The sequence below is a fragment of the Dendrobates tinctorius genome, unplaced genomic scaffold (genome assembly GCF_039654945.1).
Source record: "Dendrobates tinctorius isolate UK_male_01 unplaced genomic scaffold, ASM3965494v1 ptg000357l, whole genome shotgun sequence".
Classification (NCBI taxonomy): domain Eukaryota; kingdom Metazoa; phylum Chordata; class Amphibia; order Anura; family Dendrobatidae; genus Dendrobates; species Dendrobates tinctorius.
The window spans coordinates 1,776,294-1,793,847 of record NW_027362023.1 but is presented as its reverse complement, the minus strand read 5'-3'; the positions used below and the strand labels follow the sequence as shown (position 1 = coordinate 1,793,847).

The 17,554-nt window shown below is 49.7% G+C and overlaps 1 protein-coding gene across 1 annotated transcript in view; it reads left to right on the top strand.

Annotated features, from left to right (window-relative positions):
- Window positions 1–8,457, top strand: part of CAMKV (CaM kinase like vesicle associated) — a 113,451-nt gene extending 104,994 nt beyond the window's left edge. The window contains exon 11 of the mRNA XM_073562575.1: window positions 7,532–8,457. Coding sequence (XP_073418676.1) covers window positions 7,532–7,720 — 189 coding nt within the window. The 3' untranslated portion in view covers window positions 7,721–8,457. The remainder of the gene's footprint in view (window positions 1–7,531) is intronic.
- The last annotated feature ends 9,097 nt before the right edge of the window (window positions 8,458–17,554 follow it).

The window sequence follows — 17,554 nt, the reverse complement described above, 5'->3', positions numbered from 1 at the left end:
GCGGAGATGCAGCAGCGCAGAAGGTCGGGTAAGAGAGCGTGCCGCCGGGGGGGGGGGCGGCGGTGGGGAGCGGCAGCGGCGGTTACCGCCGCAGAAGAGACATCGGCGGGCTCGGCCGCCGATGTCACAGTACCCCCCTCCTTACGTCCCCCCCCTTCTGAGAGTGGCCAAAAACTTTTTCAGTAAAAGAGGGGCATTAACATTCTCTCGAGGTTCCCAGGACCTCTCCTCAGGGCCAAAACCCTTCCACTCAATGAGAAAAAACGTCTTCTTCCTAACTCTTTTCATAGCCAAAATGTCTTTTACTTCAAAGACGTCCTCAGCCCCAATAGGTGAAGGAGGAGCAGTGGCGGTAGGTTGAAACCGGTTCAGAACCACAGGTTTCAGGAGCGAGACATGGAAGGCGTTAGGGACTCGAAGTGAAGCCGGCAACCTCAGTTTGTAAGCCACCTCATTAATGCGTCCAAGTACTTCGAAAGGACCGATATATCGGGGACTTAACTTGTAGGCAGGAACTTTTAGACGGATATACTTGGTCGACAGCCAAACTTTGTCGCCCGGACGATACGGAGGAAGGTCTCTTCGTCTTTTGTCCGCATGTTTCTTGATTCGGGTGTTGGCCCTTACGAGGGCTTCTCTGGTCTCCTTCCAGATTTGCGAAAAATCCATGGCAAGAGTATCTGCTGCGGGAACTCCTGATGACGAAAAAAAGGATAGCGGAACCCCCGGGTTCTGACCAGAGACTACAAAGAACGGCGACTTTGTGGTGGATTCACTGGGATGATTATTATGGGCAAATTCTGCCCAAGGTAGGAGAGAGAGACCCAATTGTCTTGATGGGCGTTGGAAAAGTGGCGTAGATAGGTTGTTAGAACCTGATTAATCCGTTCCACTTGCCCGTTGGTCTGTGGATGGTAAGCGGAGAAGTCAAGGGATGTGCCCATAAGCCGACAGAGAGCCCTCCAGAATCGAGAGGTAAATTGGACCCCACGATCAGATACAATCCGCTGGGGAAGGCCATGTAGACTGAAGATCTGGTGGATGAAGATCTCGGCCAACCTTGGGGCTGAGGGCAGTCCGGGCAAAGGTATAAAATGGGCCATTTTGGAGAAGCGATCTGCTACGACTAAGATGGTAGTGCATCCAGCAGAGCGGGGCAAATCTGTTACGAAATCCATTGCGATTTGCCGCCATGGAGCCTCCGGAACCGGTAACGGGTGAAGAAGGCCAGGAGGCCGGGTTCTCGGAACCTTGTTTTGAGCACAGGTCGTGCAAGAGGCTACATAGTCCATCACGTCTTGGCGAAGGGAGGGCCACCAGTAGTAACGGGAGAGAAGCAAAAGGGTCTTCTTGGTACCAACGTGCCCAGCAACCTTAGAGGAGTGCCCCCAGCACAGTACCTCCGGGCGTTTATTCTGGGGAACGAAGGTTTTGCCTGGTGGAGGGGAAGAGAATTTCACAGGAGCCACGGTGATAACTTTGGCAGGCTCGATAATATAAGGACCCTCATCCCTTTCAGGCGACTGCAAGGACCTGGAGAGAGCATCCGCTTTGATGTTCTTATTGCCGGGACGGAATTGCAGCTTGAAATCAAAACGAGAAAAATACAGAGCCCAGCTGGCTTGTCTGGAGTTGAGTCTCTGAGCGGACTGCAAATAGGCCAAATTCTTGTGGTCCATGAAGATTGTAAAGGGGTGCACTGCCCCTTCAAGCAGGTACCGCCATTCCTCCAGGGCCATTTTAATGGCCAACAATTCCCGGTCTCCAATGGAGTAATTGCACTCTGCCGGTGAAAAGGACTTGGAAAAGAACCCACAGGGGGCCAGCTGTCCAGAGGGAGCCTGCTGGGAAAGGACTGCCCCGGCTCCCGTGGAGGAGGCATCCACCTCTAGGACAAAAGGCCTACTGACCACCGGGCGATGTAAGATCGGTGCTGATGCAAAAGAGCGTTTCAAGGCAAGGAAGGCCTCTTCAGCCTCGGGAGACCAGCTGTTTGACTTGGTTCCTTTACGGGTCAGGACCGTAATGGGCTTGGTCACTGTGGAAAAATGAGGCACAAACTGTCGGTAATAATTAGCGAATCCGAGGAAACGCTGGATGGCTTTTATACCAACAGGACGAGGCCACTTGGGCACTGCAGAGAGCTTCTCTGGATCCATCTTCAGGCCGGAATCCGTGATTATATACCCCAAGAAGGGTAACAAGGTTTGCTCAAAGAGGCATTTCTCAATCTTGGCGTAGAGATGATTCTCTCGAAGGCGATGCAGGACCATGCGAACGCTTCTCCGATGAGAGGATAGGTCGGGCGAAAAGATGAGAATATCATCTAAGTACACCACCACGCAGGAATACAGTAGATCCCGAAACACCTCGTTAATGAATTCCTGAAACACGGCCGGAGCATTGCAGAGGCCAAACGGCATGACTAAATATTCATAATGCCCATCCTGGGTATTGAAGGCCGTCTTCCACTCGTCCCCTGCACGGATCCGGATTAGATTATAAGCTCCCCGCAGATCCAACTTCGTGAAGACCCGAGCCCCCTCAGCCGGTCGAAGAGTTCAGGGATGAGCGGAAGCAGGTATCGATTCTTAACGGTGATGTTGTTCAGGCCCCGGTAGTCAATACATGGTCGGAGTGATCCGTCTTTCTTCCGAACAAAGAAAAAGCCTGCGCCTGCAGGGGACGAGGACTGCCGAATGAACCCCTTGGCCAGGTTTTCTTGAATGTATTTCGTCATAGCCGTGGTCTCTGCTGGGGATAGAAGATATGTTCTCCCTCTGGGAGGAGTGGCCCCAGGAATCAGGTCGATAGGACAGCCATAGGCCCGGTGCGGAGGTAGTGAATCCGCTTCTTTTTTGCTGAACACATCAGCATACGTGTGATACGGTGCGGGAAGGCTCAGGAGCTCGACAGACTTAGGCAGCGGACGAGGAAAGATGACGGACCGCAGGCAACGTTCATGGCAGGAGTGACCCCACCGCAGAATCCCCCCAGAGTGCCAGTCAACAACCGGCTCATGCAGCCTGAGCCACGGTAATCCAAGGAGAATGGCATGGGATAATCGTGGCAGGACGTAAAAAGCGATTCTCTCGAGATGAAGTGCTCCAATTTGCAGGTCTACTTCGGCTGTAACCCTGGTGATGGGATCGGGGAGAGGTTTGCCGTCAACGGAGGCGATAGCGCGCGGGTATTTTAGGGTGACGACCGGAATCTGGAGCTTGTCAACCTCTTCTTGCCGGATGAAATTACCAGCCGCACCCGAGTCCACATACGCCTCCACAGATCTACGCTCCCGACCTGCAATAATTTAAAGCTGAAAGGGTAAGGGGCAGAGAGGAATTATGATCACCTAGGTAAACCTCTCTTACCTGACCTAGGTGGAGGCGTTTCCCGATTTCTCAGAACAGGTGCACACAAAGTGATTGGCCCCACCGCAATACAGAGACTGTTCGTCATCCTCTCCCTGCGTCGCTGTTCGGACAGCCTGATACGATCAACCTGCATGGGCTCGGGGGCGGCGCTAGTGGAGGGTGCAGAGGAGCGTGGAATAGGAGCCTGATAGAGCCTAAAGGGCCTCTTCTCCCTAGGCGATTCTCGAGCGCGTTCCAAAAACCGCAGATCGATACGAGTGGCCAGGGATATGAGATCCTCCAGGGTAGTAGGGGTATCTCGCCCGGCAAGCTCGTCCTTGATTTTACCTGAGACCCCTCCAAAAGGCTCCCACAAGTGCCTCATTATTCCACCCCAGCTCCGACGATAATGTCCGAAAGCAGATGGCGTACTGTCCCACAGTCAGGGAACCCTGGCGGAGGTTAAAGAGGGCCTCCGTGGTGGATGCTACGCGACCGGGTTCGTCAAATACTTTGCGGAACATTTCCAGAAAGTTCCTGATACTAGAGACTATAGGGTCATCCCTCTCCCATAAAGGATTCACCCAGGCCAGGGCCTCTCCCTCAAGGTGGGATACAAAGAACGCCACCTTGGCGCGATCTGTGGGATATTGCTGGGGTAAAAGCTCAAAGTGCAATCTGCACTGGTTTAAGAAGCCCCGACATAACCTGGGATCTCCGCCATACCTGGGCGGCTTTCCCAGTTGAGGGGGCGGGGCTGAGGCTGCGTCCCGAGATGAGGTTGAAGTGGCCGCCGAGGACTGCAAGGCAAGCAGTCGATCGTCGACGGACGCCATGTAACCTAAGATGTGAGACTGAGCATCACGTTGCTGCGCGAGCTCCTGCTGGAGACTAGCTAAGAGGGGTGCATGCCCCGGGTCAGAGGTTTGCTGGGCAGACAGCCGGGTGTCCATGGATTTCATGAAGGACATTATCCGGGTCTGGTTTTCATGTAGAAAAAGTAGTTCTTTCTGTGTAGCGGCCGCGGCACCGGCGGGATCCATGGCCTGATGATACTGTGACGTTCGGGAACCGAGTACGTCCGAGAGTGGACCCTCTGGGTCGCGGATCAGGAGCCCATGGGCCGAGCACGCCAGGTGAAGACTGACCCCTATACAGGGATCGTTAGGGGCAGGACCGCAGGGGGCAGAACTGCGACAGCCGGTACCAAGAGGGACGGCTCGAAGGACAAGGCAGGACAGAAAACAGGGTACCGGGACGGGGTAACGGAGGAACTAGGCAGCGGCTAGTAATAAGGTAGCAAGACGTTGCTACAGGTGGCAAGGGGGTACGGAGGAAGAGCCACAGGAGGGAGAGTAGGAGCGGAGAGGACAAGGCTGAGACAGGCGGGGGGGGGGGAAACAGAGCGAGACACAAGGCTGACAGGGGGAACTGAGCAAGACACAAGGCAGGCAGATGTACTATAGCGGCCAGAGAGTGCAGAGTAGCCACACAATCATCAGGCGTCTTCCCCATAGGGGGGACGCCTGAAATACCTACTGGCCAGGAAGTGGGCGGTAGGCCCCGCCTTCAGCGACGCCCACCGCTGGAAGAAGGAAGCGTGCGAGCGCGCGCCCGCGACTTAGGGACAGCGCGCGGGGATGCAGCAGCGCAGAAGGTCGGGTAAGAGAGCGTGCCGCCGGGGGGGGGGGGCGGTGGTGGTTACCGCCGCAGAAGAGACACAACTACTATAATACTGCCCCCTATATACAAGAATATAACTACTATAATACTGCCCCTATGTACGAGAATATACTATAATACTGCCACCTATGTACAAGAATATAACTAATATTGTTGCCCCTATGTACAAGAATATACTATAATACTGCCCCCTATATACAAGAATATAACTACTATAATACTGCCCCTTTGTACAAGAATATAACTACTATAATACTGCTCCCTATGTACAAGAATATACTGTAACTACTATAATACTGCTCCTATGTACAAGAATATAACTACTATAATACTGCCCCCTATGTACAAGAATATAACTACTATAATACTGCCCCCGATGTACAAGATAGTCAGTCCTAGGTGTCTTTAAGTTCATCTGCAGATGGTTGCTCCCGGGTGGCTTTATACTTATTCCTTTCCAGATGGTCACTCCCGGGTGGCGTTACGCCTCTGCTGACGTTCGGCCTGCCGCTTTGTGTTTATAATGAGGATGTCTCCTTAATCCGCTGTGACATTCCCGATGTCTTCAGGCTTTTTCTTCTCGCTGCCGTCTGATACTGAGCGCGGGGTTGGGCTGTGTACGGCGGCAGCTGACCCCGGGCTGCTGCTGATGCTCTTGTTGTGTGGATCTTGGGCTTGTAATACATGTAGTGCTAAATAACGTGGCGCTCATTTCCATCTGCAGTGTGTGATGTGCGGGAACACGTCAGCATCTCATATCCACACTGTGTGATTTCAACGCTCTCGGCATCTCTATAATCATTACTGTAGTCTCAGCACAGTCTGATTTGAATTACTCTGTCTCCTTATGAGGCGCTGAGACCTGCAGAGACTGAGTGGAGTACAACTCCCACCGTGGCCCTTTCTGCATTGAGCAGATTTTCACCGCGTGTGCCTCTGTCCGGCGCTGAGCTTTGTGTTGTCCGATTCCTAGATCTGGTCACTATCATCCAGAGTGCTGGAAGAAGATGAAGTATCCACTCCACCGGCCACTGTTAATGGGGGTTGTCCTCCACTGGGGAAGGCGCTGCTCCGATATATCGCAGCGGTCTCCTCTGATGGCTGCGTTCAGACGACCATATAAATTGATCCAAGAACAGACTGTAATTTACAGAAATATATGAAACTGTGAAACTCGGAGCCACTGTCCAGTTCGAGCATTGCAGTCTGATCTCGGGCCGATTTCTATGGCCGTCTGAATGCACCGAGTGTCCTCATCTTATGTCAGAGATCAGAATGCTCCGTCTTATAAGAGAATGATCAGAGTGGTTTTGTCTGATTTCTAAGGGCTTAGAAGACGGGTCCTGCCTGACGAATAATGTAAAGTCACTGAAATCTAAATTGTGACTATACTGAAGAAATATGATGCGCAGTGAGTGCTCTGTACTAGTGATGAGCGAGCATACTCGTTGCTCGGGTGTCCTCCCGAGTATTTTGGCAGTGCTCGGAGATTTAGTTTTCGTTGTCTTATCTGCATTATTTGCGACTTGCAGACAGGCTGAATACATGTGGGAATTCCCTTACAAACAGGCATTCCACACATGTATTCAAGCTGTCTACAAGTAGCAAATCATGCTATGAAAACTAAATGTCCGAGCACGGCAAAATACTCTGAGGACACCCGAGCAACGAGTATGCTCGCTCATCACTACTCTGTACACGTCGGGTGTCAGAACCGTTATTGGAATACCCAGGGCCAGGGGCTCCTTCCCTGTCCCCAATGCTAGGGGCGCCCTAGCTATCCCTCCTTTATGGATTACTTGTGATGGTGAAGACACCGGGGCCACGTTCCTTGATGTCCTCCCCACCCAGGGAAGTGGGGAGTAATTGTATGTATATACACCAACCAGACTAACAAGCGAGAACGTACAGGGATAAATGAATATTTTATAGGAAAAATGCCAGACATAGAAATATGCACTCACAGACAACAGAGGGAAACGCCTGAGCGAATGAGGGGTAAATAAAATAGGAGCGCATATGGATTTTCACACAGCAGAAACACCAAGCAACAGTCACAGATCAACACTCAAAACGCCTCTTCCAATATCCAACTCCTCCACTCCACAGTGGCAGTACAAGACTTGCCTTGCATTGACTGCTTGCCAAAGGCCAGTATATATGGGAGAGGCCAACACTGGAAAGCTGAGATTATCCAAGCAGGATAGCTGTAGAGTCTCTAGCTGAACAGTTTAATTAACCCCTGCACTGCCAACAGAAGCCTGCACCTTTTATATGAAGTGCTTCTAATCAGTTGAGGAATATGTGAAATCAGACGCGCGGTCTTCTGGCCTCTCTCTATTGTGGTAAACTCCATGACATCGGGACTGTGCCGCATTATTTTATTTTATTTTTGCTTTTTCTGCTCGTTATTTGCTGTTATCTTTGTGCCGCGGACTCTTTGAAGCCGTTTCTCATGTCTCCTCGTCCTCTCACCTCCCTTGTTTCTATTGCAGAAAGCCGTACGAGTGACCACCATGATGAAGAGGCTGAGAGCTCCGGAGCAGACAGAGTCCAAGACACCTTCACCATCTAACGAGAGCGAGCTGACGCCAGGCCTGGCCACCCCAGCGCCATCACCAGTCAGCACACCGGCTGGGGACACTCCAACTCTGCTGACTCCATCTCCAGATGAAACAGGCTGAGACCCCAAGAGAGAATAGAAAACTTAGCCCCCTCTTCATCGCAGAGCATACTCTCATTAACCCTTCCTTCCCCTCCACTCAGGAGGGCTTCTCTGCAGTTATGTCATTAACATTGTTGCTGTCAGAGAGATTTGCACCTGATTGCAGCACAGAGCGATGCCAGACCCGCTGATTGCTAGACAGAACCGCAGCACTGACCCCATTGCATTGCCCATTAACCCCTTCACTGCTAGAGCAAAGCCTTTATTTTTATTCCGCATCCCTTAGTTGCTAGAACTTTGCGCCATTAGAATAACGTTATTTCCCTCCCATTATGACGCTAAGTATAACCAGCACCCTCATCGTCGCCTCTTCTTAGTAACGTTGACCTCTCGCCGCAGAGAAAAGTTTATAAAACTTTTTACTAAATGTAACTTTTTTGCAGCCTCTTTGTGGCAATTTCTTATTACTCCCCCAACAAGTATATAAAAAGAGCATAACATGGCTTCCGCCCTCACTCCAGGGCTTAGGGAGCTGCCTAAGATAAGCCATACCCCCTCTTCAGTACACGATGCCGTTGAGTTCACAGGTCCACTTTAAGTCTGTAGGAAGCGGCAAGCTTATATCTTCTGGTCGCCCCCTTGTTTCCTCGCCCTTTCCTGAACCCTTTCTGTGCCCCCTTTAGTGGGACATATAATGTACAGACCTCTCCTCTGTGTTTTGTAAGCTTTATCTGAATAAATGTGCTGCTTATCCCATTTGTCGCAGTCTCCATAATGGGTGGAGGGTCTGAACATATAAAAACTACAAGCAATGAAAAAGGATGTGTACAGGTGGTGCTCCTCAGGGGTGGAGACTAAGAGAGCCAAGTCTCTCCCCTGCATAGGCAGGACAACCCCCACCCTCATGGCTCCGCTTGGATAAATCATGATAGTGAACAGTAGAGAACATCGGCAGGGCCACAATCTAGCTGTGAATCTTACGGATGGAGTATCACGGAAAGGAGCAGCAGACACCGCCACGTCCCCACTACTTGTAACAGTCTCAGTCCCTGCTGCTGGACACAAACTACACTTCACAGGCTGCGGGCAGCTAGTCACATGGGAGAGCGATGCTCTGCGGCTGCACATTGTCTAAATGAGCAAATGGATAAAATGTAACTTTTATCCAAAAAATTAAAAACACAAAAAAAAAATCACCCTGGTGCAGTACAAAACCAAAAAAAACGTATAGACACTAGTAAAAATACCCACAGGAATTACCTGTTGATATTGGGTAGAAGGCCTCTTTTGAATAATGTGACAGTTTTTTGAGATAGGTGCAGTATTAACAACCTAGATACCATAAATACAAGGGCTCTCACTAAAGCAAAATGTCGTTACTGCCACACACCTGAATTAAACCAACACGACCGCCACAACCTTCAGGATTATATTACATATGATCAGCAGTCCTTTTTTGTAATCTCAAAAGTGCTTGGTGCATGTGTTGAGCTTTGCCCCTGCATGGGGAACTCATGCTCTATATTGCACTTAGTGGACAGTCGTTCACCGTCTCAAAAAAGTGCTTTGTGCCTGCACGAAATATCACCCATTACTGGGAAAAATAGAGGCCTTGCAAAGTCATTCAAAGCAAGCAGCAGATAGTCGTAGGCAAACCGAGAGATCATCACATGTGTCGTCACAGATTTAGAGCCATGCTTCCTCACTGACTCCGTGAGCGTTCCCTGTGACAATTCTGCGATATCACCATTAGTCGCGCCGTGTTAATACATGCCATCACGGCTCTATACTGTCAGATCTCACCCGGTCAGAGGAGTCCCGTCATCCAAGTATACTGGCATGTTATAACAGGGAGCCCCTGCTGCGCTGGTGACCCGTTGTTGCCTCCCTCACACGTTGCGTCTCCCGACGCGTTTCGTCATAATTTGACTCATCAGGGGAGTCTCTGCAAAGAGTCTGGCTGCCTTACTGATGTCCCCGCTCCTGTGATTCAAGTAACTACTGCCAGGAGTCGCGCCAGATGAAACCACGCCCCCAGCGTGTGACGCACTTCCGGTAGGTGGACCTCATAGCTTATGCAACGCCTGACCGGCCTATGGAGCGCTCCGTCACCGTAGTGACACATGAAGCTCAAAAACCCCTTATTCAGGCGCGTCATATCAGAGCGTTTGTTATCACAGTGCCGTCCACCACAATTAACACATTATAGACTGGGGCCACAATATCCAAGATTGTCGGCCCTATATACGCTAAACATGATAGGGCTTACCCAAAACTTAATGGGCATAATGATCCATATGTTTGCGTATAACCCCGCAGTGAATGGATCCCATTAACACTGAGGGAAATCCAATTGGTATGATTCAAGGTAACTCCCGCCCCCATATGCTGCCAACCATGTGTGGCTAGGCCAAAGAAATGCGACTCAAATGATTCAATATCCAAATAATTCTTACGAATTTTTTGAACAGTTATAAAGGATTTTTTGAAAAAAATCTTCTTTAGGAGAAAAAACTTTTCAGGAGTGGACCCCTGGAGCCATGTGGTGGGGAAACTGGGCGAGCGATCCACGTGAAGACCACCCTCTATACAGGGAGTGTTGGGGCAGACCCAGAAACCCAATCCAACACGGCAAGATATCCAAGAGTGCGGCTCCAAGAATTAACCCACGCAGGGAACTCTCTCATTATGGAAAATTGAAAATAAAAAACCACGTGGCCCCCACTGCTCCACCAATGCTCAGACTGCGGTGCTGCATGGTGGCGGACAGTCCCTCTCCTCACCCGCTGAAGGGGTTAGATGGAGCTAGGGTGCCTGCACCGTCCTGTTTTTTGTCAAAGACCCCCTCACATACCTGCGCTGCAGGCGGAAGAGGATCATCGGAGAGAGAGTCTGGGAGGGCTCCTGGAAGTCTTCGGGCTGGAGCCCACAGCACTAGCCATGCAGAGGATACGTCAGGCGGCAACCTGGAATGCCGCACGGGTCAGTAGCGCCATACCGCCCCCCCGGTCGGGTAGGGGGAAAAATTGAGGCCGCGGCTTCACCCGGAAGTCCCGCCCCCGGGACAACGCGTCACTTCCGCCCGCCCTGCACTGGGCGACAATAGAAATCGAGGCCCTGGCTTCGGAGCGCGGCTAGGCCACAAAGCGGAAGTACCGCCCCTAGGCCCGTTTTCACAGGCTGGCGCGCATCGCAGATGTCGGCGCGCGATTTGAAGGAAGATCCACGTTGGGGGGGCGCAGGACTGGGGTAAGTGCCCGAGAGCCCACGCTACAGGGAAAAACGAGGTGCTACCTCCTCCCCATAGACCCAGCAGCGGACAGATACAGCATGTCCGAGAAGGAAAAGACGCACACGTTCTTTTACGCTGCATGCATCTATTGTCAGGCTGCGTTTCCGCGGGCGCAGAGCAAGCGTTTATGCGAAGCCTGCGATTCCGAACGCGCCCAGGAGCCCTCCCCTGCAACCGCTACCAATGTGTCAAATCCCCCGGAGTGGGCCCGATCACTGTCACAATCCATGGCGTCGCTTACAAGAACAATAGAGTCCCTTCAAGCCCCAGATAAGGGCAGGGACTGTGGCTCACTGTTGTTAGAAGGAACCTCCACCTCACTAGAGCCTCCGGCCTGCAGGGGCCGCTCTCATTCCAGGCAGACCCAGAGGAAACTAATCCACACAGTGTCGCCCAGTCCATCCGGTGGCTTGGCATCCGTAAGCTCTGCTTCTCGCTCCCCGTCACAAGTAGTTGATAGCGAGCAAACCTTGGATTGCGACTCAGATGAGCCCCTTGACCTGGATTCTCCAGGGTCACGTGAAACAGTGGACAGCCTCATAGAAGCCGTCAATCAGACCCTGGGGATTGAGGATGATCCCGCAGCGGCTACGGGGCATAAGGTGGCATTTAAGCGAGTGAAGCACCCGCACAGAATTTTTTCCTCTCACCCTGAGTTTGAGGACATAGTGCAGCGAAATAGAGAACATCCAGACCGGCATTTCTCGGGTCAAAAGGCACTCGAAACAAGGTATCCGTTTGCTCCGGACCTCCGGAAAAAATGGATGGAATCCCCGATAGTGGATCCGCCGGTTTCATGCCTGGCCACTAAGACCCTGTTATCTGTCTCTAGTGTTTCCTCGATTAAGGATCCCACGGACCACCTTATTGAGAGCTTAGCTCGGTCAGTATATGAGGTGTCAGGGTCAGCGCTCGCTCCCTCGTGCGCAGCAACTTGGGTAGCTAAGGCCATGATATCATGGTCAGAAAGATTAAACAAGATCGCGCAGGAACAGGATCTACCTGCAGAGATTTCGGAGGTCGCAGGTCAGATGGCGATGGCCGGAGACTATGTAATTAATGCATCTTTGGATGCGGCCAATTGTTCGGCATTTGCTGCCGCTAATGCAATCTCTATCAGAAGAGCCCTGTGGTTGAGGACATGGCGAGCCGATTCTACTTCTAAGAAGTCCTTGACTTCCCTGCCTTATCAGTGCGGCCGCCTATTTGGGGAAAAGTTGGACCAACTTATCTCCGACTCCACAGGAGGAAAGAGCGTGTTTCTCCCTCAACAAAAGGTCAAACCGCTTTTTCGTCACCCTTTTCAGGCATGTTTTCGGGCCTTTCGCAACCCCGGGTGGACTACAGGGCCCAATTCCGCCGCCTCAGGCCACCCCAACCAGGATAGGGAGTGGCAGGTCTCATATAGAGCCAACCCATTGGGGAGAATGCGTGCTCAACAGGCCAGATCGAGAGGATCCAGATCCCAAAGATCATCAGCCAAATGACTTGAGGCCTTTACCAGACGACACCAACAGGGTGGGCGGCCGCCTACTCTGGTTTCACCACGTCTGGGCCAACGTCGCTCACGACGCATGGGTATAAGAATTGGTGTACTCAGGATACAAAATAGAATTTGTCAGATGCCCTCCAAGACGGTTTTTTCTTTCCCGGCTTCCCAGGGTAGATGCCCAGGCAAGGGCTCTATTGAGAGCCATCAAATCGCTCCAGCACAACAGAGTCATTCCAGTGCCGGAATACGAAAGAGCTCAGGGCTTCTATTCCAACCTCTTTGCAGTTCCCAAAAGGTCGGTCAGGCCTGTGTTGGACCTGAAGCTTCTGAACAGATTCGTCAGGATCAGACATTTTCGGATGGAATCTCTCCGTTCAGTCATATCGGCCAAGGAGCAGGGAGAATACTTGGCCTCAATAGACATCCAAGATGCATATCTGCATATTCCCATTTTTCCTCATCAGAGGTTCCTACGCTTCGCCATCAACGATCAACATTTTCAGTTCGTAGCGCTACCCTTCGGGCTAGCCACGGCTCCCAGAGTGTTCACAAAGGTTATGGCAGTTGTCATGGCCATACTGCATTCTCAAGGCATAGTCGTCTTGCTTTATCTGGACGACCTCTTGGTCAAAGGCCCTTCAATACGGGCATGCGAGGAAAATGTCAGCATCATGCTGGATACTCTTGCCCGCTTAGGGTGGTTGGTCAATGTGAAGAAGTCATCCCTTGTGCCAGCTCAGAAGATCTCCTTCTTGGAAATGATCTTCGACACTTGTGTTCCTGGTGGCCATCACTTCTATCAGTCAGGTCTCGGAGCTGGCGGCCCTATCCTGCCGAGCTCCGTTCCTCACTTTCCATAAGGATAAGGTGGTGCTCAGACTAGCCCCTCCTTTTCTCCCGAAGGTCGTGTCCTCATTTCACATTAATGAGGATGTTGTCTTGCCTTCTTTTTGTCCAGCACCGGTGCACCGTGTGGAAAAGGCTCTTCACACGTTAGACCTGGTAAGAGCCCTCCGGAGGTATGTGTCGAGGACGGCGCCCTTTCGGCAGAAGGACACGCTGCTCGTGCTCCCCGAAGGGTGCAGGAAGGGACTCGCTGCTTCAAAATCGACCATAGCCAGATGGATTCGTTTGACTATTCAGGAGCCCTACCGCAGTAGAGGCACGCCGATTCCAGCAGGGATCGGAGCGCACTCTACTCGGGCTGTGGGTGCCTCTTGAGCGCTTCAGTATCAAGCTTCGACGGAACAGGTTTGCAAGGCATCAACCTGATCCAGCCTGCACACATTTGCCAAACATTACAATATCCATACTCAGGCCTCAGCGGATGCGAGCCTGGGTAGAAGGATTCTCCAAGCAGCGGTGGCGCACCTTTAAACAAGAGGTGCATGTAGCTTGGATCGGTGAGTCGATCTCCCACCCAGGGGCTGCTTTTGGACGTCCCACAGTCTCTGTGTCCCCCAATGAGGCGAAGGAGAAACATGGATTTTTGTGAGAACTCACCGTAAAATCCTTTTCTCTGAGATGCTCATTGGGGGACACAGCACCCACCCTATTAGTCAGTTGGCTCTTGTTTTGTTTAAATTGATATATGTTTACTTATTTGATATAGGGGTGGTGTTTTTCGTTGGACATGTTGTACCTGTATTAAGGCTGATTTTGTTGTCCTCCTACTGCTTTGGCACCAAACTGATTTCCGCCCGCAATAGGGGCGAGGGTGTATACTGCGGAGGAGGAGCTAACCTCTTTTTTTTCACTTAGTGTCAGCCTCGTAGCGGCAGAAGCATACACCCACAGTCTCTTTGTCCCCCAATGAGCGTCTCGGTGAAAAGGATTTTACGGTGAGTTCTCACAAAAATCCATGTTTCATGCATGCACAAAGCACTTTTTTTAAGACAGTGAACGACTGTCCACTAAGTGCAATATAGAGCATGAGTTCCCCATGCAGGGGCAAAGGTCAACACATGCACTAAGCACTTTTGAGATTACAAAAAAGGACTGCTGATCATATGCAATATAATCCTGAAGGTTGTGGTGGTCTTGTTGGTTTAATTCAGCTGTGTGGCAGTAACTACATTTTGCTTTAGTGAGAGCCCTTGTATTTATGGTATCTAGGCTGTTAATACTGCACCTATCTCAAAAAACTGTCACATTATTCAAAAGAGGCCTTCTACCCAATATCAACAGGTAATTCCTGTGGGTATTTTTTACTAGTGTCTATACGTTTTTTTGTGGCTTTTTGGTTTTGTTCTGCACCAGGGTGATTGTTTTTTTGAGTTTTTTATTTTTTTGAATAAAAGTTACATTTTATCCATTTGCTCATTTGGATTAACAATAGTGGATACAAAAATCCTGCTTTCTAGGCTGCACATTGTCCCCTGCAAACAGTTTATTACTGTATCAGGTGCGATCATGTCTGACCGCACAGTAAGTGACTGTGGCTGCAGGGACCCCCGTGTCCTCTGTCCCCTGATCTTCACATCAGTCACACATCAGAAATACGGCCACCCCACGATCGGTGACGGGAGCGGGAACGTCTAGGAAGGAGGAGATATTCCGAAGACTCATTAGTTATTATGCTTCTTGTATAATTTACTGGAAAGTGATCATAAAATCCGAATAATACAAGGACACAACAATATGGGTCATCTTGCTATAACCTCGGCATTTATATAGAGATGTGGAACATGACGGTATAACTTGGGCATTTCCTGTGTATATTTGTATAGTTATGGCCGATATAATCTGGGCATCTCCGGTGTATATTTGTATAGGTATGTCCGGTATAACCTGGGCATTTATATAGAGATGTGGAACATGACGGTATAGCCTGGACATCTGTGTATATTTGTATTGGCATGGTTGGTATAATCTGGGCATTTCCTGTGTATATGTGTATAGGCTTGGCTGGTATAATCTGGGCATCTCCTGTTTAGCGGTAGCACACTGTGCAGTGATGAGGCAGTGACCCAGCAAAATTCAAAACAAAACATCATTTTAATGTTCAACTCAGCAAAACACAGCACACGATATCCTCCGGATCGCAGCCGGGCACATATCTTCTGGATTACAGTCACTATTAACGCCAGTCCACCTCTGACCTGTTGCCGTAGGCGACTGCACCACCGTGTTAATGTGCTACTCGCAGCTTTACACAGTACACAATATCCTTCAGTTAACAGTCACTAAACGCCAGTCCTTCTCTTGAGACCTGTTCCCGTGGGTGACTGCACCACTGTTAATGTTCTACTCACAGCATTACACAGTACACGATATCCTCCAGATCGCAGCCCGGAACCATATCCTCCAGCTTACAGTCACTAAACACACCAGTCCTCCTTCAGGCACAGGACAGTACCTCTGGTTCACCGCCGGGCACGAGACAGTCCACTTCCGAAACCAGTTGCCGTGAGTAGCTGTGGGTGCCAGTCTCTTCAGCTCCCTTTGCCATTTGGTTCTGCTTATCTGTGTTGCCTCACACAGGTGGAGCTCTGCACTCTAACAAACACCAACTGACTCTAGCCCTGACACACCCAAACCCTATACTGAAGGGTTTTTAACTAGCAACCTGTGGCCTTCAGCCACATGGAAAACCCGGCGAGTCTTGCAGTTTGTTTCAAAACACAAACCCAGAGCAGGTTTTCCCTAAATCTGCCTTGGACAACCAGCATGTCCAAGAACTATACTCACTTTAGTCTGCATTGCAATCACAGCTACGCCTGTGACTGCAATACACTCTCATGGCCTCAATGCGCATCCTGGGGGAGCATACAGTGACCCTCACGTGTAACAACAGTCACTGCCTCACACTGGGCATTTATATAGGGTTATGGAACATGACGGTATAACCTGAGAATTTTTATAGTGATATAAAACATGAAGGTATAACCGGGGCATCTCCTGTGTATATTTGTATAGGTATGGCTGGTTTAACCTGGGCATCTTCCTATATAAATTTCACACACATAGTCCTGGTCAAAAGTACTGGCACCCTTGAATTTGCTCCATAAAATGAAGTATTTCTCCCAGAAGTTATGGCAAATCCCCATGTTTGGTTATACATGTTTATTTATTTTCTGTGAATTGGGCCAGCTATTAGTGTGTATGTGTATATATACACCATGTTCCAACTTATTATGCAAATTATATTTTTCTCTGATTTTCCTAAGTGGTCTGTGCAAATGACAGTCAGTCTAATAAAAGTCATCACCCGTTAGATAATACATCGAATTTTATTGAAGAAACCTCCCAATGATAACAGTATAATCTCCAAAATGAATAAAAACTCACAATGCACTGTTCCAAATTATTAGGCACAGTAGAATTTCTAAACATTTGATGTTTTAAAGAACTGAAAATGCTCATTTGTGGAATTTACAGCATTAGGAGGTCAAAGTCATTGAACAAAAAAGGTATTTAACTCCAAAACATCCTAACAGGCCAAGTTACATGGTAACATAGGAACCCTTCTGTGATGTCACCTTCACAATTCTTGCATCCATTGAACTTGGGAGTTTTTGGAGAGTTTCTGCTTGGATTTCTTTGCATGAAGTCAGAATAGCCCCCAGAGCTACTGTTTTGATGTGACCGGCCTCCCACCCTCATAGATCTTTTGCTTGATGATACTCCAAAGGTTCTCTACAGGGTTGAGGTCAGGGGAAGATAGTGGCCACACCATGAGTTTATCTCCTTTTATGCCCATAGCAGCCAATGACATGAGATGGTGCATTGTCATGCATGAAGATGATTTTGCTCCTGAAGGCACGGTTCTGCTTTTTATACCATGGAAGAAAGTTGTCAGTCAGAAACTCTACAGTTGTGGCCAAAAGTATTGACACCCCTGCAATTCTGTCAGATAATACTCAGTTTCTTCCTGAAAATGATTGCAAACACAAATTCTTTGTTATTATTATTATCTTCATTTAATTTGTCTTAAATGAAAAAAACACAAAAAGAATTGTCCTAAAGCCAAATTGGATATAATTCCACACCAAACATGAAAAAGAGGGTGGACAAAAGTATTGGCACTGTTCGAAAAATCATGTGATGCTTCTCTAATTTGTGTAATT